The 25949-nt window shown below is 34.5% G+C and overlaps 1 protein-coding gene across 3 annotated transcripts; it reads right to left on the bottom strand.

The window, feature by feature from the left end:
- Positions 1 to 1372: 1372 nt before the first annotated feature.
- LOC110650989 (ATP-dependent zinc metalloprotease FTSH 8, mitochondrial) lies at positions 1373 to 18033 on the bottom strand. 3 transcript variants are annotated; one of them, XM_021806162.2, is made up of 8 exons: positions 17769 to 18033; positions 17433 to 17670; positions 17261 to 17332; positions 9938 to 10062; positions 8599 to 9084; positions 7596 to 8363; positions 5647 to 5874; positions 1373 to 2135 (listed from the first exon to the last, which is right to left on the bottom strand). In XM_021806162.2, exons 1-8 carry the CDS (start codon positions 17838 to 17840, stop codon positions 1656 to 1658), a joined length of 2469 nt encoding a protein of 822 aa, XP_021661854.1. In that variant the 5' UTR covers positions 17841 to 18033; the 3' UTR covers positions 1373 to 1655. The 3 variants fall into 3 exon arrangements, with proteins under 3 accessions (XP_021661854.1, XP_021661855.1, XP_021661856.1); XM_021806163.2 differs by lacking the exons at positions 9938 to 10062; positions 17769 to 18033 and having other exon boundaries at positions 17433 to 17589; XM_021806164.2 differs by lacking the exons at positions 9938 to 10062; positions 17769 to 18033 and having other exon boundaries at positions 17261 to 17337; positions 17433 to 17572.
- Between the last annotated feature and the right edge of the window lie 7916 nt (positions 18034 to 25949).

Consider the following 25949-nt stretch of genomic DNA (forward strand, 5'->3'; position numbering starts at 1 on the left):
ATTATTATTTATATACATAGATTGATTGCATTTTGTACTTGATGATGGTATAAGTAATGCTAATTAATTAATTAGGGTTCAAACTTTGATTATAAAAATCTTTAATTTGAATAAATAATCAAGTTAAAAAGAGGGAAAGAAGTGTCAAAAGAAGCAATCACACTTGTTGAATCCACCAGTAATTGCTTAGAGAAGCAAACTACTTAATGTGTTATTTTCTTGGGATTTCAAACCAATCCAAGCCATCCAAATACCTTCCTCACCATCATCATCTTAGTACAATTTACATAATATACAAATAAGAAATCAAGAATTGGGAGAACTAGAAGAGACAACTGATTGGTGGTGAATTATTAGTCCAAATTTGGAGGGTACATATGTCCCACAATTATGTTTGCTTTCCATCAAGGAGGCCATTAACATGGGAACTTATATGGACACCCTTTTATTTACAAAAAGCAGAAACAGTCTGTCCAGTGTGATTTCCAGGTAGTCCACTGAGTTTGTGACCTACATTATTAATGCTTCACCCTAATGAAAACTTCTAGTCTTATTATAAAATGGAGTCCCATTCACCTCAATTGATTGCCTTGGCATCTTCTTGAACAATGGACATAGTCACAAAGTGGTTAAAACAAAGAGCTCCACACAACACAGGCCCTTACATGTCATATTCATTACGTTGGATGAATTTGTGGTTGATAAGATTTGGTGAGCAGTGACCACATTGCTTATTATATACGTGACATTCACTAGATATGAGTTGTTACCTGCAGCCTAGAAAATGAAAGAGTGAAGAGATGCCAATTTAGGCACAGAAACACAATGAATATCTATCATTTTTTGAAGAGCGTTAGTTTCAGCCTCACATCTCATCACTTATCAAGAAACGAACAAGTGATGAGTTCCACAATTTCAAAACCTTGACGCTAAAATTTTGAGGTTAGGAGACTTCATGTAGAGTGTTCTTGTTCTTTTTGAAGAAGACACAGGTTATTATCACACAAAACCTTGTGTGCGGGGAGGGGAGGCACATGCAATTGATGGGAATACCTTTCCAACAGCATAATTTGAGACTTGCTTGGGCATTCAACATCACAATCACGCACATCACAATTAAATTAAAGAAAATTTTAAAGAGGCAAACATACATCAAACAATTATATTAAATTAAAAGAAATTTAAATAAACGAGGTAATGGGTCCACATCTTTCAGTGACAAACTCCAAAACTTAGAATCCTTTCCCAGCTTATTCAGCGATGCTAGAGATTAGAAAAGCATTCTTTTATGCGCATTCAATATATTAACCAAGATTGTCCAAAATGCCAACGGGATTGGCATCTTCCAAATTAATGAGTGGAGAAGAAAAGAGACGAGGGAAGAAGATGCATCCTCATCCTCTTATAAAACAAACCGACCAAACTCTGTTGAAACCGATAAGCCAATTCATAATTAGCTGTGTGTGCAGTGTCGAAAAGCTTCTGATATGATATCATTACATATCAATTCAGCATAAAGGTCAAGAAATGCCAAGTTTTTGAAGATGATATTTGCACGTCCGTTGAATTTTACAGTTTCCTTTAGTTCTGTACGGTGAAACTTGCAAATTAACTTAACAAAAACCCATTTACACAGCCCTAAAATTTTCCACCTGCTAAGCTGGAACAACCGGCGGTTCCAAGTTTGATGATCCATCATCCTCCAAGGTTCCACCCTTCGTTGTTTCTTTGGACTCCTTGTCATCTTCTTGAAATCCTTCCTTGAATCTATCATAATTTGTGGGCTCACTTGACTTGAATGGACGTTCGCCCAGGACCCTAACCAAGTCATCTTGATGAAGGACCTCCTTCTCAAGCAACAGCTCTGCAATCTGAGCCACTTGCTCCTTGTGTTCCTCTATCAACTGAACAGTGCGTTCATATGCTATGGCCACCCATTCTCTTACTTCATTATCTATAATTGCACCTGTCTTGCTACTATAGGGCTTAGCCATCTCAAACATATCATCCCTCTGGGGAAAGGATAAAAGACCCACTTTGTTGCTGAAACCATAAACTGCTACCTGGGCATAAGTCATTTTTGTTACTTTCTCCAAGTCATTCTGTGCGCCGGTTGAAATCTTCCCTAGCAAAACCTATCCAGAGAAAAATCACTGCAAAGTTCAGAATTTCATGTTCATGCCCTTAACACAAGTATGCCATTCAATTGCCCATGTATGCATTTCATATGATTATATACGGTATAAACTAAACTTCAGTACATCCAAGGATGAGTGTACATACACCAACACAATGAGATACAGAGTGAGAGGGAAGGAGAGTAGTGGTTGAAAAAAAATGAGATCCTTACCATCACAAGCTCCTAACAAAAATGAATAACAGTAGCAATAGCACACTAAATATAACCAAATTGGTCGGTTTAGCTTTTGGAAACACTATGTTCTATCAGAACAAAAGTAATTAACCTAAAGTGAGAGACCAGCCGTTCAAGACTAATGCCATAATCTTAGGCCCCATTACTTAGATTTCTACATAGTATCACAGTGATAAAAATATGTTGAAAATTCCTTAAAATGAAAATAAAAATTTTAACCCAAAAAAAATTTTGTACACTTGATTTCTCACCGAGATATTACCCAAAAAAAAAACCACCAAAAAGAATCATCTCTCACATCAGCAATTTCTACATTCCAAGCGCAAACATCTACAAATACAGCATTATATAACATTGCTTTCAAGCAACTAGAATCCACGTCATTCATGATTAATCATCAGTGTTAGCAGGCAAGAGAAACTGTCATTTTGACTTGAAATAAATTATTGTGCATACCGCATTTCAACTTCTAATATAACAACTAAATTTTAGTCCTAAACCAGTTGGGATCAATTATATGAATCATTTTTAACCATTCAGGTGTTCAAAAACAATTTTGCATCAATATTCAAAAATTGTAAATCTCTTGATACTATTTTCCCCTACTTCATTTTAGGTCTCTCCCTTTTCTTTCTCACTCTTTCCACCACTAACTTATAACACTTCAGCACTGAGGCATTAGAAACTCAATATTAGACATGACCAAACCATCATAATCAATTCTCTCAGAGTTCATCCCCCGATGTGTGGTACATGCATTCTTTGATGTATGTGATCATTACTAATCTATCCATTATCGTGTTGCCCAACGTTCACTCTCATACAACATAGTTGGCCTTACTATAGTTCCATAGAATTTACTTTTCACTTTGTCAGAGATTATACAATCGCCTAGCACGCCTATTGCATTCCATTTCATCCATCCAGTTTTAATCTTATTAGTTACATCCTCATCCATTAGTTACTCTGTTCTTCTGAATGATAAAATCTAAATACTTGAATCGATAGCATTTTGGCACCAAAACTCTATCCAATCGAACCTCACCTCTATCCTTCTATGAGAGCTGAACTCCCAATGCATAAATTCCATCTTACTTCTACTTAACCCAGAGCCCTTGCGTTCAAGAGTCTTTCTCCACAATTTCAATTTTTCCCTTTTGGTTAACTCTTTTATTAGTTCCATCTACTAAGACAACGTCATTTGCAAATAAACATTTCAATTTGAAATACTTTTCAAAATTCAAAATAATGCAATCTATTGCACGCTATACAAGCAATAAATACAAAAAGATTCATTGAGATTTTCCTTATTCAATTACCATTGCTTTTGGCCAAGTGTCAAAACCTGGAAATAGCCAACACCGACACTTCTTCCTCATCCCAAACTCAATCCAGTGTTATTAAGGCAAAAGGCAACACTGAGGCGATAAGGTATCCCATAGCCTTAGGCGAGATACGAGAGGCGAGGCGAGGGCCTTTTTGAAGCAAGGCATTGTAACCTAAATTGCCTAATATATATATATATATATATATATATATATATATATATATATATATATATATATATATATATACATATATATACTTCTAACATAAAAATTCATTCATTTAACTGGTTTAATAAGTAAAAAAGCACATTAAATTACCATTTGCAAATGCACAATACCTTTTTCTTCTAAACCAAGAGGAGCATATCAAAGTTCCTATTAATGGGACCTAAACCATTTTAAAATTAAATTAATTAACCATTCTAAATGAGATTTACAATATCCATTTAATAAAAATCATATAACAATTGACAATAACAAAATGCATATCACAGTGCCCATATAATAAACAATATGAAACAACAAATTAACAAAAAAAAAAGTGCTACTGCTTGATAAAAATGGCGTAACCGTTTTTAAGAGAGAAAAGCATAGAAAAGATAAGAAAAAAAATAAAAAGAAAAAAAAAAGGGAAAATAAGTAGGAGAGGAGAAAAAATGGCGTTCTCCAAGTGTATTGGTAAGAGGAAAACGACAAGTGAGAGGGGAGAAGAATACAGAAGAAGAATAGAGGAGAGAGAGAGGAAAGAAGGTGGAGAGAGAGAGAGAGAGAGAGAGAAATAACTAGTACGGTGCCGTTCTGCAAGTCTATTGGTGGCGTGAGTTTAGGGTTGCTTTTTTTTGTATTTTTATGTTGTTTAAAAAAATAGAAAAAGGAAAAATGGACTTTCTTCAATCAGGTGACGCCTTGGTTGCCCAGCGCCCCTCACCTCAGCAATCTCGGGCGCGCGCCTCCTTCAAGTTGCCTCGCCTCAGCTAGCGCCTCGCCTAGCGCCTTTTATCGCATTTAATAACACTAACCCAATTTTGACACTACTTTAACGCAGTCCAACCATTCATTCATTATTATCCATTAAACTTACCAACAAATTATTTAGCATGGATTATTCACCTGTTGAATTATCAAAACCTATAAGAAGTTATTGATGGTTTGAAAAAACATTCGCCAAAGACAACTTAACAACCCAAACCTAATATATTTGAAGCTAATGTACGATGAACCAGTTTGGTTTTGTGAGGTGTCTTAGTTTCGCAGAGTCCAAGGCCTCAAGATGCAGCTTTTCCATAAGCATGTTTCTAGAGCTTATGGGGAAACTACCATTTTAATACCGAGGAGTATGGGCACCCAAGGCCCACATTACTTAACTTCCTCAATATCAAGTAGAAGGACCAAATGAATGTATCTTGGCTTTTCTCTTTCTTAACTAGGCAGATTTTTCCCTATGTCTTGGCTTAACCAATTGTTGCTAGGTTAGGGAGCATGCGTGTATGGCTATATCTCTCAAGTACAATAATTACAGTTCAAAAGAAGTATTATCACAATAAATGTTATCAAAATATACAAGTTGTTGCATAAGCAAGACAACAACATTTAGATGAGTTTATAGCATTAAATACATGTTTAAAAAGATTAAACTAGCGCGATTATTTTCTTTAATCCAGAAAGCTAATGCATCTCAGAATCAAATTCATGAAATTAAGAACTTGTCAAGACATATTGAGATTTTGAACTTCCAAATTCAAACAATTAATCCACAAGGCGTCAGCCTCTAACTTTAGTCCTCAAATCTAACCCAGTATACATTTTATACTAACATCCAAAATATTATATAAGAGCTTAGAGCTCACACTGAAAGATTATGATTTCCAGCTTCCACACAAGTACTAACTTGCCCATTCCTGAAGAGATAGAAAGATAAGAGGGGTAGGGGATGGGAGGAATCACCTGCTCAGCAGCTCGACCACCAAGTGTCATGCAGGTCATATCAAATAGCTGCTCTTTGGTCATCAAAAGATTTTCATTGGGAACATACTGAGCAAATCCTAGTGCAGCAGTACCACGTGGAACAATTGTTACCTTAAGCAAGGGCTCTGCATGTTCCAAGAACCAACCAGCAACAGCATGACCAGATTCATGGTAAGCAACTGTCTTCCTTTCAAGCTTGCTAATAACCTACACATAAAAAGATAAAAACGCCAACTTTCACAAACTACAGAATTATGTAATAGTCTAACAAGACTAGAGACCAAATAGGAAGGAGGAAGAGGAGAACCTCAGGCCCACCATCAAAGCTAAAGGATGTTACCAATAGAAGTTACAAATAACAATATGATACTAAATGCTTATCTTAGAGCATTTTGATTTGCATGTTCAAGGAGTCATAAAAATGAAAAGTTCAAAGCCTTGATGAATTTAATTGGCATAATGTAACTAGCTTATAGCAACATATTTCGAAAGGATATGATTCAGAAAGATATAAACCCACGTGATATTTGATCAAACTGATTGAAATGGGACCCACACAGCCATAGATTATCAATCAACCTATATGATTTTAAGGACAAACTCCTGCACATGCTATCACCATTTATTAAGCATGAAATTATCTCGGTTACCAAAATTAAACTCACATGCCCAAAAAGGAAAAAGAATAAAAAAGGACATAAAAAAGCGTGATTATTTCATAATTTCATCTGATTTAGAGGTTGACTCCTTTTATGTCTAAGTTCATAAAACAATAAATGTAATTTAGAATGCAAGTCACTAACAACGTCTCTATTGCAGTCAAAATGGTTTGGTGATTTATTATATCGCTAAGCTAAAAGCAAAGCTGGAAACAATATCACGGGCTCTTCAATATAAAATTACCAATCAACAGGACACAAAGCAAGAATTAGATAGTGAAGAGCATGAAGAGCAACTTGGAGGGTCTGAAGTTTTGATTGCTAAAACTTCACATGTTGAAATCCAAGATAATAAGATTGATTTGGAAAATTTTGAGAAACCTATTCTAGAGAAAGAAGTTGCAGAGAATGAGCAAGAAAAGTTTTGAGGATTTAATCCCAGGAACAGAAGAAAAACATACCATTAAGAAGATAATTGAAAATTGAAAATTTATCTAATTCTTTTGTTCCTAGTGAATTGAAGAACCTTTCAACTATAATTGTGACTTATTTGATATGTTCAAATACTTTCAGGAATGCGAATGAAAGCATGAAGTTCTTGTTTCAATCTTATTGTTATCATCCAAGAAGATAAGATGTTCTCCAAATTCCACTCTTGATTTTTCAGCGCTACAAAACTTGACCTCAAGTTTTCTCCAACTAAGGGAGAATGATGAGGTAAAGGAAGATTCAATTTAGAAGTTATTTTTATTTAATTTTTAACTGTAAAATTAATATCTTCAATTTATATTTTTTTAGTATTAGGAAATTCTATTATTTTATTTTATTTAGGAAGTTTGAGTTAGTTTAATATTCCTAATTAATATTTGTTTAAAGTATTTTCTTGTTTGAAATTCCAAATCCTATTAGTAATAGGATTACAATCCTACTAAAAATACCTATATCCTCTAGGTATTTCAGTAGACTTTTATCATGACAATTTGACAATTGATATTGAGAATTAATACAAATTTGAGAGGTGTTTCTCATCCCCTTTTGAGTGTTCTTGGTTGTACATCAGTATCTCTCCAAACAATTAAACTCACAGCAACAAATTATCAGTCACGTTTATATATACACAAAAATGTAAATGTATTAAAGTAGACTAGTTTCACTATGAACCAACAAACGTTAATATATTAACCCTGCCCATTGAGAGTGTGAAGTAAAAACTAAAAACAAGTGCATTGATACCAAATAGAAAATGCAGCACCAAGGAGACAAAAATACCTTGTTCTTCTTTTCCAAGCCACCAATTACCCTGTCTATTGCTGCCTCAAAGTGCTCCATTGTCACTTGTGCACTCTCATTCCTTGCAGCAATTAAAGCAGCTTCATTGCAAACATTTGCAATGTCAGCCCCAGTAAATCCAGGAGTAAGAGCAGCAAGTCTCTGAGAATAATAAGATGGATCATTATCAAGTTTTAGCTTTTTCAGATATATCTGGAATATCTGGTTACGGCCTTTGATGTCAGGTTTATCAATTGTAATTTGACGATCAAATCGACCAGGTCTCAATAGAGCTTTGTCTAAGATATCAGGCCTATTTGTTCCAGCAAGTACAACTACACCTGAGGTGGTCCCAAATCCATCCATTTCTACTAGCAACTGATTAAGAGTACTTTCACGCTCATCATTACCACCCGAAAAGCCTCCACGCCCCCTTGCTCGACCAATTGCATCTATTTCATCAATGAATACAATACTGGGCGCACATTGCCTTGCCTCCTGAAATAAACTTCTAACCCTGGATGGCCCAACTCCAACAAACATTTCCATAAAATCTGACCCAGCTATAGATAGAAAGGGCACACCAGATTCACCAGCGGTTGCCTTAGCAAGAAGTGTCTTGCCTGTGCCAGGAGGGCCTACAAGAAGCGCACCTTTCGGAATTTTAGCTCCCAACTCCTCATATTTCTTTGGATTCTTCAGGAAGTGCACAAACTCCATAATTTCTTGCTTTGCCTCATCACACCCAGCTACATCTTTAAAGAATACCTATACCACCAAATGAAACATCATAAAGGATTAATATGCTGATCATTTGCAATTTTAGTTTAGTTCATTATTTTAGATAAATAAAAAGTAAGTATGCAATAACTCAAATAATAACAAAATTAAAAGAAGTTGTATACAGTTTCCCTGCGTGCTTTTCAACATGAGAATAACATACCAATACAAGCTATTTCATTTTATTCTCACGTCATTGCCCAGGAAATTATGTGCAACTAACCTTATCTTTGGCATTCTTATCCATTTTCGTGAAATGAGCCTTTCCCATGTTAAATATTCCACGGCCCCCTCGTCCACCAGAACCACCAACACCAAGACCACTCTGCATTCCTCGCCCCATGAACCAGAGTGTCCCTAAAAGCAAGGCCGTTGGAGCAAACCTCATTAACTCTTGATACCAGTTCACCTCATTCACATAAGTTACAGGAACATAATCATGGGGATCTATTCCTAGTGCCACCTGTGCCTCCTCCAGCTTCTCCTCAAAAGACTCAATACTCCCAATGTTAAAGTAATATTTGTAGTGGCTGGTGTTCCTTCTAGGAGGATTACCATTGGCAGGAACCTGAACAACATCATCACTGGTTTGGTTTCCATTCTTTGGGGAGCTCCATGCATACACTTTAGCAACTGATTTATTAGAAACAACAATGTGATCCACCAAGCCAGGTTCAAGTAGCTTGGTTTTGAACTCTTGGAAGCTAATCTGAAACAAATTAGACATCCAAAAAAGGGTAAAGAAAGATAGTTTTACCACAACCAAAAGTCACAGCAGTCAGATTATTTATTACAACACAAAGCAGCACACTTCACAGAATCAAATCTGGAATATGAATGAAACCACTGAAGATCAATGGCATGAAATAAATTAATCCAGAAAACCATAATCCATTTTAAAAAAACTTTAATTACATATTTGACAAATCACCAGAAGAATAATTGAAAACGAAATAGTTAAAATAATTAAAATGAAAAGATACCAATAACCATGATATATACAAGCTGCTCTCATCTAATTACAGTATTATCAACAAGCCCCTTACATGATATCACAACAATCATGTAGCCAGGCTGCCAATGCTTCTTCAAAAATATGCTTGTGTGCTTCATGACTTATCTATTTAAATTTTTTTTTTTTGTACAGGGTGACTCTACTTTGATGATTAAGGGAGTTATATAATATGCAACATTGATGCAAAATAAGAAGCACAGCATGAAACTTGAAACTCTGGAATTTGATCATTTTTGCACAATTGCAACAAGAACTTCACAAAAGACCAAAATGCAGAGAAGCTGTGCAGCTTACAAACTCAACCTCAGAACTCATCAGCATTCTAACAACATCATATACTTAAGCCTAAAAGCAGTACAAGCTGCAGCAAGAAGAGAAGCATAGCAAGAGAAGCCCATGTGTATTTTGTACTACTAAATGTCCATATCTGGACTAATTCACATCAAATTTAATGATTAAAATGTTGAGGCCTTCATCAACATATTTTATCTACTATCTAGTAAAAATAAGAAATAAATTTCCGTAAGATAGTTGCAGAATCTCTAACCTGCTTCTGGTCATGAGGACCAACAAGAACTGATGAATACAAAAAGGCAATAAACAATATAGGAGCAATGAAATTTTGAAACTGGTTAAAGTTCTGGGAATTTCCACCACCACCACCCAACTCCTCTGCAGAAGAACAAAACTTTCTCAATTGTGGGGTCTCAAAACTCTTCATTGTTTCATTGCAAGGAACTATTAAAGGTTAGAAAAGCAAAAGCAGATACAGAATCTATTAAATCTAAGGAGATGACCAATGAGACAACCATATTAAATATAACTTGCATTGTTTAGAAAAACAATGTATCTCCTTTTTAAGCCAAAAAAATTGGACAAACAAATTATACAAATTGAACTACTAAAACTCCATGGATTAAAAATATAGCAGTTTCATTTCTTCTCTCCCATATATAAATTCGCAGGCTCATGCAAAGTTGGAAACACAATTTTTCACAGGGATAGAAGAAGAAATAAAATTCATAATTTTGATAACCAATTTTGAGGCTATAAAGTCGATAGAATAATATCCTGTAAATGAAATCAAGGACAACAAGGACATTTGTGTTACATTGTGATCAAATTTGTAACTCATAATCACATTGTGAACTTCTTATGCTGTTTTATACCTTTTCACCCTGCAATGGAATTGAATAAATGACTGCCAATGTAATATCCAATATGTAATCACCTTTACAATGATTAAAAATTGGGCAAACTTCCAAAAAAAAAAAATATATATATATATATATATATATATATATATATATATATCTTGTGGTTTTGCACATTAACAATGTGAGGACTAGTTTTTGTTTTTTTTTTTTTTTTTTCACCAAAATGGTTCTATGAGCTTCGTTCCGTCAGTTGATCCACCAACCCAATTAAAAGAAAAAAGCTGACATTGCACAGTTGATATTAAAAAAATAAAAAACAAAGCAAAACTGAAAGAGTAAAAGCATAAAAAAAAGATGAATTCCTCTCTAACCTAATAACCACCTCTGCTGATAAGTAAATTCAATTCAAAACCAATGCATCAAAGGAAGAAAAAAACAAACACCTCCATCCTTTTTGGTAATCCTAACATCAAGTAGGCAAATGATTGTGATTGGTAGCAAACCATATCAAAACAATTGAGCCCCAATAAAATCAGTCTTGCTTGGAAAATCAACAGAGCATGAGAAACATAATCAGCCAAAGCTCACCAGCCGCAATTCTTCTTATTCCCATTGTGATGTAGAACCACTAGAACACTCAAAAGGGAACAAGAAACAAACTCTCAAATTTTATTAATTCTCCATTGTTAATAATAATCATAATGAGTTCTCTACAAAAATACCTACATAACATAGGTATATATAGTGTAACTACTCTTATTGGTACTAGAATTAGGAATCCTAAAATAAGAAAATACTAAACCAATATAGTTTGGAATATCAAACCAATACTAACTACAAAATCAGCCAAAGCTCACCAGCCTCAATTCTTCTTATTCCCATTGTGATGTAGAACCACTAGAACACTCAAAAGGGAACAAGAAACAAACTCTCAAATTTTATTAATTCTCCATTGTTAATAATAATCATAATGAGTTCTCTACAAAAATACCTACATAACATAGGTATATATAGTGTAACTAGTCTTATTGGTACTAGAATTAGGAATCCTAAAATAAGAAAATACTAAACCAATATAGTTTGGAACATCAAACCAATACTAACTACAAAAATACTAAACCTAATAGAACTTTTTAAATATTCCTAGATGATAATAGAATTCCTAAATAAAAGAAATACTACATCCTAATTAAATTTCCTAAATTACTACTTCCTAATTAAATTTTCTAAACAATAAAAACCTAATTTTCTTAATTTTAAAATGAAAAATTAAATCAAAATAATTTCTAAATTTAATTTTCCTTAACTGTGATTGCATCATTCTACAATAGTTGGAGAAAACTTGATTTCAAGTTTTTAGTGCTGAAAAATCAACAACTTAATTTGGAGATCAATTAACTCTATCTTCTTTGATTGTAGCAACTAGCAATAAGATTAAACAATGAACATCCATTCTGCCCTTCACATCTCCAGAAACATCTGAACATATAAAATCAGTCACAACTACAATAGAAAGGCTTTTCAATTCTCTAGGAACAAGATAATTAGCTAAATCTTCAATTTCCATTGTTGGCTCTGTGCTGTTTTTCTTCTTTCCTTGTCTTCTCAATGGTCTCTTTTTTTCTTTCTCTAGGATCAATAGCTTATTATCATTAGCTTCTTTCTCTAGAATAGGTTCTAAAAATTTTCCAACTCAAACTTATCATTTTAAATTTCATTATGTGAAGTCTCAACAATCAAAACTTCAAAATCTTCAAACCGATCTTCTTGCTCTTCACTATAAAATTTCGTCATTGCATGCATTTGAGGTTTATTTACATGTCCAAAAACTCTTGATAATGCTTCCAACTTTGCTTCAATTCTATCCAAGCATTTATCATCATTTTCTTCAGATTTTTCTTCAAATTAAAGATTTGAGCACGCATCATAAACCAAATGGTTACAATTTGTTGGTGGCTAAATAAAAAAAGTCTTCCAAATTCCAATATGCTTGTTGAAACATATATTCCTTCTTCCACACTTCAAGTTCTCTCGTTCTAACTCATAAAGTTGGACAGTTCAAAATTCATAAAATAAGTCACGAGGACAAATATTTAGCACTAGCATATGCATCCCTCAAATAACATACCTCATCTACTTGTACCTCGTAAGAATCAATTTCAGCTTATAATCTTTGAATTTCAACCCAAATAAAATCACATTAAAACAAAATTTGAATCTGATTGTGCTTCAAATATTTGTTTCTACCCACGATGAATGTCAAAATTGAAATCAGGATGTTGAAATTAGTGGGGAAAGGTTCTACCAAAATTGTTGGCATTCCAGGGTTGCTAGCGCATCGGCATCGGGTGACATGGCACTGAAGTGGCATCTAAGGTGGCAGGAATCAGGGCACAAGATCAAGTGTAGATGTGTACAAATGAATATGTGGGTTCAGATGGAGAAATGGGTGGATTGGAACTGCCTGGTGGCATGTGTGAGCACAGGGGTGGGTGGACGAAACCTCAGCAAATAGGAATGCAGCAATTAGTGGGAGGCAAGGCACCAGTGAGCTTCAGACAATGAATTTTGGCTGGATGTGAGTCGGATCAATACCTGACCCGTCAATCTAATCTGGACTGTTACTGTCAATCCAAGTGAAACCAGTAGCGTCCCATGGTGATGGCCATCAGTGTGCTAGTGGCAATGAGGCATTTTGGTGAAAAGATGGTGGTGTATGAAAGAGGCACTGGTGAGGGCTTAGGTAGCAAGAGAGAAACGTGAGAAAGAAAAGAAAATTCCAGTAGCGAGAAAAATTCCAAGAAGGAAAAAAAAATCACAAATTTTTAGAAAAACTCCACTATGGCTGTGACTGTAAGGCAGATTGGTGTGCAGATGGTGGTGGTTTGTTTATGGGTAGTAGTGAGGGCTAGGGAAAACACAAGACAGTAGACGACGTAAAAAATGACAAAGAAAAACCAAAATTTTCATATTGAATTCTCCAACTAATTTTCGCAGGGTCACAGGTAATATGGATAAAAAAGAGTTCTAATACCAAATTGATATAGAATCACAAAGAACAATCAAAGGAAAAAAGAAATAAACTCTTAAATCAATTGTCAATAACAATTATAATATGACTGAAATACCTAGATTACATAGGTATTTATAATCTAATAACTAGTCCTACTAGTACTAGGAATATGAATAGCAAAACAAGAAAATACTAAACCAACTTAATTAGGAATATCATACCAACACTAACTGGGAAAATACTAAACCTAATAGAACTCTTTAAATATTCCTAAATAATAATATAATTCCTAAATAATAAAATACTACTTCCTAATTAAATTTCCTAAATAATAAAAATCTAAACTTCTTAATTTACAAAGAAAAATTAAGGATTTATTCGGCAACATTAGTTGTTCTGGTAATTATTAGTTGTTTTAGTAGTTGTCAGCTATTTTACTAGTTGTTAGCTGTTAATGGTTAGCGGTTTATATAGTGATTTAAAGGAGTGTTCGATGAAAATAGTTATTGGATTAGCTGTTAAATGTAAAAATAGCGGTATCGTGGACCCTAGTCAAAACGCTCCCTCAAACCTCTAAAAATTAGGAGGAGTAACTTTTCATGAAACATTCCCTCAATTTCTAAACACTAATCTAAACATTATGCCATTAAATAGTATAAATAAGAGAGTTAGTGTTTTGACTAGGGTCATAACACTGAAAGCTACCTTAAAAATTGTTACCGAACAATGGCTAAACCAAAATAATTCCTAAATTTAGTTTTCCTCGACTGCAACTGCATCACATTTTTAATGGAAGCTCCAAAATCCAACATCAACACTACTCTCTAGTTATCCATGATCCATGAGTAATTTTGTAGTGGTTCTACTCTATTTTCCCAAACCAGAATGCAATTGTTGCTCTACTCTAGTTTATTACCATGCCTTTTATGTGGCCTACAATGTCTTTTCTTGGGCTTGATTGCACCAATTCTTCTTTGGTTCTTTAGTATTTGATGTTGCTTCCAAAGTGGCTAAGATACAAAGAGAAGATGGTTGTTCAAAGAAGGTTTCAAATGCAATTAGTGCTAAAATTGCAATTTGGCATCGGTCAATCTGATAGTGCTAAAATTACTTCAAAACTTCTTTACCCATAAATATTGCCAATGAGTGTTGGGCAATCAACTATTATATAAGGATATGAAGAGACATAGATTGATTCAGGAATTTTGGCTTTTAGTTTTTAGTTTTTTATTAGGTAATAGAGTTTTGATTTTAACGGCTTTAGGAATTTTTTTTTAATTAAATTCAGCAAACTAATTATTTTTTTAGGGAAAAATTAATTAGTTATTGTTAAAATGACATTAATATTATTTTGATTATATTAATTTTCTAATACTAAAAAATTAACATAGCCATTAAAGAGTGAACATTAGTGGGAAAATTTGTTTTTTTTTTATGCCAAGAAGGAATTAGTGGATTAACTAATGAAACAAAGTTCATGATACCATTTTAATGCTGAAGTATCAATGTGCAAAACCACAAAGGAAATTTTTTTTTTTTTTGGTTGAAGATTGCCCTTAAAAATAAGGAGCAATTACAAAAAAAAGTACTCTGTGATTTTACCTATTTTTCACTTCAGCATATGTAGTTCACTTTGTAACAGAATAATACACTGAGGTTTTCCTCCGATAGGAAAGACCAACTTTCCATCCTTCTCCATTAAAAATTGTTGATGTGGATTTAAAAAAAAATTTTCCAGAAATAAAAAAATTATTTTTTAATTAAAAAAAAATTCTCTCTCTCTCTCTCTCTCTCTCTCTCTCTCTCTCTCTCTCTCTCTCGTCACCTAGAACATCATGCTCGCCATGTGTGAAACTGTGTTCACCAGATTGGGATGAAATTCAGAGTTGGGCTCCATGCATTCATCAGGCATATACTTTTCAGTCTTAGATATCTAGAAAAACAAGGGGCGAACATGTGAGTTGGGGTTCTCAAAGAGATACATCCGGTTTTTGCAGATAGCCGATGTTTTCGATAGTATGAAAGATCTCATGACTTTCTGCTGGGAGATTAAGATTGGACCAATTAAGAGCTTGAAAAATTATTCCCAAAAACTTTCTGCAACCAAATTCCAGAAAAATGAATGTCAAGATAAGAAGAAGCTTGAGATTTCACAAGGTATGCTTGCTGACACCACTACCTTCTTATCTTTTTCTGGTGGTCTTAGCAGCAATGAAAATGATAACTCAAACATTAGCAAAGCTGTGCTTTTGACTACCTCTGAAAAGGTAGGCATTGACACATCTTGGTGATTACTGCAAATTGCTGAGACAAACATCCATTAGCTTAAATGTGAGCAAATCAGGGGAGACATCTTATTTATACAAGAGGGATAACCACGGTCAATTATTTCGAGGTCCTAAAATCTTGAATCCAGAATTTATCCAGAAGTCACCTTTGTCAAATTCCCAACTTAAATGTGAGCAAATCAGAGGAATCATCTTATTTATACAAGAGAGATAACCACAGTCAAACCATTTCAAGTTCCTAAAATCTTGAATCCAGAATTTATCCAGAACTTACCTTCGTCAAATTCCCAACCCTATGAAAGCAACCAGAACATACAAGACCATATGATTCAAAGATTGCTCCCGATGGTTAATAACAGCCAAGCAATGAATTGGGTTGAGAAGGAAGCTGTAAATCACATCATCAATGATGTACTTGCTAGCTTGCCAACAAATGCCAATGACACAGGTTCCTTTGGGAATTTGGTGATTTTTTAGAACAGCACATCAGTTGTAACAATTTCAGAAAATACTTTAGGTGGCATTGTGACAAAGAACAATGGCGTTAAGGCTTTCTCCTTCAAGAATCCTAGTTTCAACAAGACGGATCCAACTTTGCAAAAAAAAAAAAGGTATAGTTTGCCAAATGTTTAGAATTTGTTTTACGGGTTACATGAAAACTAGTTTTCCAATGGAATTCATGGTCGAAGCGCATGCCATGATTGGAAGGAGATGGAATTCATGGTCAGAGCTCATACCATGATCGGAAGGAGAGAGAGAGAGGGGGGGGAGAGAAATGTTTATTTTTTAATGTTAAATTATTAAAAAACTATTTTTTTATTTATGAAAAATTATTTTTAAAATTCACGTCAGCAGTTTTTAACCAAGAAGAACGGAAAAAGTTGTTCTTTGCTAACAAAGCAAAACCTAAGGGTATCACTTTATCACAAAATAAGGCTACTTTTTTTTTTTCCTTTTTGTAATTTCCCCTAAAAATAATCAAAGGAATACATTTCTCATACTTGTCACCACAATAGAGCAATGACAATCACACATTCCCCATGGTATAATCACATTCTCTTACTCGTCCCATAACAATCTCCGTTTTATTCTATTACATTTCAGCATTAAAAAATAAACCAAATCAATTTGGCAACCAGAAGAAGAAATAAACACAAAGATTGGCTCACAAACAGATCCTCCCACCAAGGAAAACTTGAACAAACCCATTAGCACTCAAACTTTAATTGCTTCAATATCATAGGCCAAAAACGTAAAGCACAGGTCACTCTCAATACGAGCTTCCAATATTTGTTAAATAAATAGAAATACCACAAAACAAAGAAGTAACACAAGAAGAACAACTTTATCTGGAACTCAAAATAATAATAAAATTGAAAAAGGCATTGTGTGAAGTAGCAAAAGATACGCACCTTTATATTCAGATTTGCTCTCATTTTCTTTAGGATTTTGCTTTTTATGCTTCGGGTAGTAATTCTCAAATTCTATACTAACCAATAGAAAACAAAAACATCAATCAACAAAATCCAAACATTAAACCAAAACAGCATATTAAAACAAATAAATAAATAAAAACCCACTTACTGTTCTTCTTTGGAGCTTGAGTGGAGAAGAATAGACGAGCCCTAGGGTTTGCAAGAAGAGAATTCGAATTAGACAAGTTTGTTTTCGACAGAAGCTGCCTCACACCTCCAGCAGAAGTTAAATACCCTCTAATAATCCCTAATCCGCTATCCACGCGTGAAATGCAAGCTTTCTCCGGCAGCACCCGTGGCAAAATTGATTCCGCAGTCCATACATTACAATTATTGGCATTTACATTCTAAAAAACAAAACAAAATCAGTTAGCCAAGAGAAGAAACCAAAATTTAAAAAAAAAAAAAATTCTATGACAACAATGGAAAGCGAAAAGGAACTTGCTTTTGCATTTATTCTTTGGAAGGCGGAACGAGAAGAACGAGAAAGAGATCGACCGATTACTGAGAAAATCATTTTATATTGAAGATTGTGACATGAATAGAACAGTTCAGTTGATCAGAGAGTGAACCCTAAATAGAGACCCTAGCGAGCTTGTTTGGATGACGAGAAATAGAATGATTACAAATTTATTGATTTCTAGTGCAATCACGAGTTTGAAAGGAAAGGAAAGGAAAGGAAAACAGGGACTCGGAGCCTTGGAGGCCATTCCGCTTGGCCGATATTACGTAGTTGCCCCGAAACTTTTGAGAAATTATCAGGGTCGCCCGGCGCATGTGCATCCCTTTTTTATAATCATGTAATCACTCTTCATATCATAAGATATTTTTAGAAGATATAAAATAATATTTTTTAACACTTTTAATGTATATAATAATTAGTAGAAACTTTTTTTTACTATTTCCAGTATAATGATAAGGGTAATTTCATCACTACGGCGCAGGATTTATGTTGCGCCTGCTGTAGTCGTGTGCCTCGGCTATGGGTTCAGACTTTTTTAAAGTCTGTTTGGTTTAACCATTTGATATGGCAAATGTTAATTATTATTAGTGGATGGTGAATAACCAATGATTGATGATGTATTTAGTGAAATTATATTTATAAAATTATTAATAAATATATATATATATATTATATAATTTATTTTATTATTACATAAATAATATATAATTATTAATTTAATATATCATATTATTTATTTTATTATTAAATAAATATATAATTATTGATTATATTAGATCATTTATGTATTATTTATTTTTATCACGAGCCAATCTATGAGCCGGACCGACACTAAGTTGGGTTGTGACAAAATTGGTATCAGAGCTTAGGCTCTAGATTCATGGGAAATACTATACTTAGGAGTGTAAAAGGAGTCTTGTTAGGATGTTACATGCAGAGTATAGGATTCTGTTTTGTCTTTTTCTATAATTCTTTATTTCTAGATTTTACGTTATACCTAGAGAAATATAAAAGTGCCTCAGTTAGTATCTTGATTTTCGTGGAATACATAGAAACGTGAAATAGATTTAGCAGACGTATTGAGGTCTACCATGGAAACACGTACTCCAATAAATACTATATTTTTGTCAGTATGGGTTTAAATGGTGTGCCCATTTCGTGCAAGGTACGAGTACATAAAGGTGAGTCTTGAAAATACAGTTGCCCTAGATAAGGATGAGGATACCACTGCTGGCAGTCGTCAGTGGATGACCCAGTCAAAGTAAGTTTATGATAATAGTAGATTCTAAAGAGATAAGAGATTAGGAGACCTAGTCGGTCAGGACGTATCGTAGTAACTATACAATGTTCTCGATGTCTGCTCTGTAAGCTACAGATTACAGTACCGACATGGGATTATTGTGTAGAGCTGCGTGCATCCCCGTGGTGCTCTATAATGAGGGTGTTTGCGGATGACCTCTGTTTTGGTACAGTTATGCCAGAACAGAGTTTTGTATCTGCAGAGGAGTTGGGAACTCCTGGTTAGGGGTCTAGAGTTAGAATATTGAAAGGTCACAGTTGGGTGATAACTAGAGTCAGTGACTCGATTGCCCTAGCATGAGCTCAAGTTACATCAAGATTTGCCATCAGACCAGAGATTACGGATTAGTTGCAAAGTAAAGGTGACATCTATAGAGTGACACCATTTGGTCTTTGGCATGGAAATCTTGGATGGTTTTTTTTGTAGTATGACAGATGTTTTGCTTAGAGCTTAGTGAGAATAGTATACCTTGTGTGTATCAGTAAGGTGTAAAGTACAACCCTACTACCTAGAGAAGGTTGAAACTATGAATTGATGATTTGTAGAGCTATGATATGATAAGAGAGTCATTAATTTGATATGATTTTGGCAAGGTGAAGGATGTAGTACCTTTTTCACAGTCAATTATGATGTAAAGTGGTCTTATTCTTTCAAAAGGGATAGGGGTTTATTACTGATAATGATGACTTATGGAATAGTGCCCCAGATGGGACTGTAGAGTGTGGTAGAGAGTAGTTGGCTCGGGTATTCTGGAGAGGATACAAGTTTCATTATAGGAATCATATATAATCAGGTCATCATGGATGTAAATCCTTTGAATTGGATGATGGGTTTGGGTGCCCGGTATCTTAAGTTTTGGCTAATTGAGGAAACATGGAAAAAAAATTAATAAAATAAAATAATAATAATAACAAATAAATAAAATTACTGCATAATCAGTTCTGGGATAGTAAGGGTATTATGTAAGCTAAAGGATAAGAATAGAGATCATACAATAAAAGTATGACTGCAATTTCCTGAGTTCCTTTCTAACTTCATATTGTTCAAAACAATAGTATAATCTAATCATAATAGTGTTAAGAGTAATAAATTAGTGAAGATAAATCACAAAAGGCCAATGGATAGAGAAAGTGCATAATGAAAGTTTGGACAAATTGATTGCAGATGCAATATAATCTAAATACCAGTGGAAGTACTAGCTAGAGTGGTCAAAGGACCAAAACTGAGTCGCACAGATATGTGATAATGTGGTAGAGAATCTGAAAGATATAGTTAGCAAGTACAACTATCATATTAGGAAGAAGAATGGAACCAGGGATAGAATAGTCAAGTTCTATTTTGGGCAAGACAAAGGAAATAAATGAAAGGACAACCTGAATAGCGCATAATAAAAGGAAAAAAGTTAAGATATAGGGTAAGCTAAGTGTTATTCTTGGCAAGGTAAATGACAATGATGGAGAACCCAAAATGGGACCACATTAGTGATAATAGTGATGGAGGTATGGAATCCAGTAATGTGATACTCATAGCATGATGTAGTTGAGGTAGTGCCAGGGGCTAAAATATAGAGCTTGGAGTTGTATGATTGGATCATACTCTATCTATTCCCTATTCCTAAAGTGAAGTGGATAGCAATGGGGCAAGATTCTTTTAACTTGTTAACAGTATCAAGAAGATTAGGCAGAGAAAAAGAAGTTAGTAAGTAGTAAGTTGAATAAAAGTCAATCTAAGGGATCAAATAGGTATGATGAGAGGAAAATAATGATAGATAGTGATACAGAGGCTTTAGGTTAGACTTTTGAGATAGTGAGAAGGTAGTTAGAGGTTCATTATGAATGTCAGGCAAACATTTTTAGTGTGACCAAAAGAATCACTTTGCAGTGAAGCAATAACTACAGAACAATAGTAGGGGTAGAACGAAAAGTGACAAGTATGGGTGGTTATAAATCACTAGAAAGTTCAAGGATCAAATTAATGACCATAGATAAGGGTGAAATTAGTGCTGGAAGAATCTATTAGTGAGAAAAATCTTTCAGGATTTAATAAAAGTTAAGGGCACAATATAAACGATGATAGATATGAATCATTGGTCGAGTATAAGTAAAGTTAATAAATTATAAAATATTATGTCAGGAAGGACAATGATACGGTAAAGGGTTCATGCAGATGATACCTTATAGGTAGAGCACAATTATGCTAGGAGATGATGAAATTTGAAGAGAAAGACCAAGAAACATAGGTTAAATGTTATTATATGGACAATCGGGCGTAGTTGACTGTAAGAGGATAATTTTTCTTTCTCTTCAAGTTTAACTTATGCTTTTGATTCTAGGGCGTTATATAAGGAACATAAACTGAGTCAAGGATACCTAGTTATTTGAGAGTTTGGTAGGCACCAATTCATAAACAATCTCCCGATAGGAGAATGATGGTGAGTGCATCCCTAATATTAAGTATGAAAGGACAATTAGAATAGTGACAGGAGTCAAATGGAGTTAGCTACCAAGGCTTGCAACCATTTTAAACTATGAGCTAGAGGAAGTACTATTTGTGGATGAGTTTCAATAGATGAAATTGTTGCTGACGGGTAATTTGAGGCTGAAGTTTGGAAAGTTTTGGGTAGTATATGTGATTATATTAAGGAGAATAAACACGTGAAGTATCTTGTTTAGAATTAAGGTACGGCACACATTTCTCACAGCCGTGTTAGTTCAGATGAAACTTATAGTTTTTAGGGCTCCTATCCATCCAGGATGTACAATTTCCTACTAAGAGAGGTAGGGAATGATAATGTTCTGATAGTTAAGTTGGGAAAAGGGGACACAAAAAGAATTTTCTATGTTTAATTACAAGTGGTACATAATGTGAAGAATGTGCTGGTAGGGGTCAATCGTAAGATTAAAATTCTCGAAGTAATGAAACTAGTAATTAAGATAGGACTAGGAAATAAAAAAGAAAGTTAAAGTTGATGATGGGATGGACATCCTTGAAGGAAAAAGTATAAGAATGAGAGAAAACAAAGGTTAAAGAATAAGTATAGTAGATTGAAAAGATATCAACAATAGTAGAAACAAGAAAAGGAAGTGGATAAGATCCAAATGACAGGAATAAAGCTCGGTAGAGCTAGTTAAAATGATGAGGATAAGAAGGAATAGGTATGCTAGGAACACATTAAGAGATGTTTGAAATCAGTTATTATGAGATGATATATTAAAGGAGTAGTGGAGCCTCGATCAAAGTGCCAATGTGTCAGAAGTAGGACACATACTAAGAAGCTTTAGAAAGAAGTCTAGATATTTTCATTCCAGAGAAGGAGTGGAAAACGATAAAGTCGCATAGACTGAGTTGTTAGGGAATATAAATACTTTTATCACCTAGAAGGAGAGACCCAGTTCACTTTTCAATGTTGATAAATGATACACTTGGCCCTTGGAGGGGACTCTACCTGACTGGTTACATAAGATGGATAGAGGTTAGTCTAAGTACCTTAGTAAAGACACAAATAGATTGAAAATTTGAAGTATCATAAAAGTGAGAAGATGCATTGGTACTAACCGTTAAGGTCAAAGGATAAGTAAAGGTTTCGAACGAGATGTATATGATAGGTGCTACAGGAAAGCTACTCATAGGATGCCTTAGGATAAGGAACATAAGTCATGTTTTGGGGAAACAGAGATTATTGAAACAAATGAATGAGGACTGAAGTCACCAAAAGACACGTTAGGGCGTAATAAAAGTGAGGTAAGCACCAAAGTTGATTAAAGTTATCAGATATCAAATCAAGAGTAGTGGAGTTATAATGAATACTTGAGATGTCAGAAAAATGGTCAATGAATAGCTAAGAGATAAGAGCATCTCTGGGAAAAGATGATGACAGTTAGGACACTATAGTAGAATCAGAGAGCAGTAGAATGTCATATATAATATACGAGGAGTTTGAAGAATAAATGTTTTACCAATCCCTGCATAGCTAGAGGAGTAATGATTGCACTTGTTCTAATAATCTTCTTTTCCTTATCTTTTGTTTATTCGAAAATTCGATAACGAATTTTTCTTAAGGTGGGAAGAATGTAACAACTTAAAAAAAAAATTATTTAAAAAAAAAAAAGGGAAAAGGGGGATGGGACTTAGCGTGTGACAGTGGATTCCACTGTCACTACCAGTCACCTTAAAAAAAAAATTAATTTTATCAAAACAAAAATCGGGAGGAGCCCACCCTCCCCCCCCCCCCCAAATTTCTCTCCTCTCCTCCCCTCTCTTCTTCTTCTTTCCTTCTTCGTTGATCGGCCGGCGACCTCCCAAGCGGCTGTAGCAGCCCGAAATCCGACCAACAGTGGAGAGAGAGAGAGAGAGAGAGGGTCCCAAACTTTGAATGCTCGTATCCGGCGATCCCGACATCCGATTGGAGTGATTCTAACGGTTATGGACTCCTAAGAGCAAGCCCTTTCAGATGAGACTAGCCTCGCCGACTTTGGTGGCCGTTTCTAGCGCCGGCGAGGAGAGAGAAAATCAGTTTTTTTTTTTACTTTTCGACGAGATTTTTGACAATCCGACTGATGGATAGACGATCCAAGACCACTTATGGACTCAGGAGGAGGAGAGGAACATTTTGGTGTAACCAGTTCCCGCAGATGTCGCCGGCGATCAATGGTCGACCACCATGCGGGTTGGTTCCGGCGGTGGCTCTGGTGAGCTTTGGAGATGATTCAACTTCCAAAGGCTTCCTCATAAATTTTTGAAATTTTTGAGACACAGATAAGCTTCGGGTAAGATTATTTTCATTAGTTCTCTGTCTGTGGAGCATAAATGCAGTGTTCCTTAAACAGGAAAAATTTGAGAAAAATTCTAAGAAAAATATATGATGAAAGTAAAATTATTTGGAGGTATTCTATAGTGTTTGTTGAATTTTTGAGTAATTGTATAATATTTTTGAAAAATATAGATGAATTTTAGTTAAATTTTTAGCATATAGGCATATAAGATTATTTGAAATTATGATATTTAAATTTTATATGATTGGTTGAAACTTGAGGATGGAGGTTTAAATATATGAATATTGAATTGGGTTAAATTAAGAATATATTAGCTGTTGGAAACTTATGGAATTGAGTAATATTCTTGAATAAAATATTCATGAGTGATTAGAAAATTACCATTACTTTTGCGATAGCTTTATAACTTTATTAAGGACCGCGGGGTGAGATTTTAGAATTTTTAGAGTTTCTTTGAGTGGATTTTTGCAAAATGTCAATTATAGGAACTAAAAAATAATTTTTAAGATTTTGAGTATTGTTTGGTTTGGAGGGCCCAGAAGGGGCTATATAATGATGATGAGATATGGGTTGAGTTTAGAAGTGCTATTTGAACTATTTTTGGCAGGTTGGGTAGGTCTAGGTATAGGGAAAACTCTGCCGGATTTTTGGTATGAATTAGGTTGTCTGTTGCCTCTTTAGAGTTTTATTTTGACTTAGTACTAATAAATTTATAATTTAATTATTAGGTGATCGATGTCAGCTATTTTCCTCCATCCAGCAACCATAATAGTCATCGGTGTATTGTGAGTAAAATATTAATTTTAATTGTAATTTCGATATTATTATATGTTTAAGCATGTCCATGCATCACTTATAAATATGTATCTATGTAGTTAAACACTAGGCACGTTTTATATTGCATTCATAATTGTTAAAGTGCCATGGATGTTGTTGTGGTAATTTGGAGCAGTGTGCATGAGTTGGCGTGCGTGTGGTGTGGTGTTGGCTATGAACAGGACGGGTAGACACGGCTTGAGATCTTTGCTGGGACCCGGTCCTTCGGGATAGACACGGCTTGAGTTCTTCGCTGGGACCCCGATTTGGTTTATTAAGTGAAAGTCCGAGCTTGAATTCTTCACTGGCACAGTTTGGATTAAGAGGGCTGTATAAGGGATCAGCTCCTATATATGTATTGTTTGACATTATCGGGTGTGTGAGTGCTCCAAATTACCTTTTTGCTGTTTATGATGTGAAAATATTGCTGATGTTGCATTTCACTCTGCAAGGTGCATTAGCTTTAGATAGTTATAGAGATTATGGTTAAAATTGATATTTTACTCTCTGAGTCGAACTCTCACTCCTGTTCATTATTTTTCAGGCTACATGAGGATTATTGTTGTGGTTAACCTACTTTTCTCCTTCGCAGGTTGTTTATTAATGTTTGTGTAATTCTGTTAACTTCTAGAATTCCACATGTGTTAGAAATATTCATTTGATTTGGGTCTGTAATATAATTACCATGTTGAACCTGTAAACTTATTATTATATGCGTGTATGTTGGACTGAATGAGGGAGCTGAGCTTCCATTTATTTTTATGACATACGAGTATGTGGAGGGTGAGCTGAGCTCCCCAATTGATTGTATATCGTGTTTACAGGTCAGGTGAGTCAAAAATTCCCCGTTAAAAGGTCCATTTTATGGCCAGACTCTGTCCGGTTGAATTCTTGAAATTGGGCCCAAATTTGCCTTAGAGTTGGGTCAAGGAATAGTTAGGCTTACTACGGGCCTCGGGGGCTTTAGGCTAGCCCAGGTCCTAGTGTCGATTCGGCCCATAGGTTGGGTCGTGACAATTTTATTATTTTATTATTATTGTTAATATTAAATTAGGAGATTTAATATTTCTAATGAGTAAAAATAGTTACTTGCATAAAAATTACATAATTAAATAGTATAGTACATTTTTATATTAAAGAAGTAAGGTGCTTCAGCAATTTAAATTTGCTCAAAACCTACTTATAAAATTTATGATTTTAAGGTATTTTTTTTCCGAATTTGTGAAATGAAGATACGTAAAGTAAAATTGATAAAAATTATATATATATATATAT

Source organism: Hevea brasiliensis, chromosome 3, assembly GCF_030052815.1.
Source record: "Hevea brasiliensis isolate MT/VB/25A 57/8 chromosome 3, ASM3005281v1, whole genome shotgun sequence".
Classification (NCBI taxonomy): domain Eukaryota; kingdom Viridiplantae; phylum Streptophyta; class Magnoliopsida; order Malpighiales; family Euphorbiaceae; genus Hevea; species Hevea brasiliensis.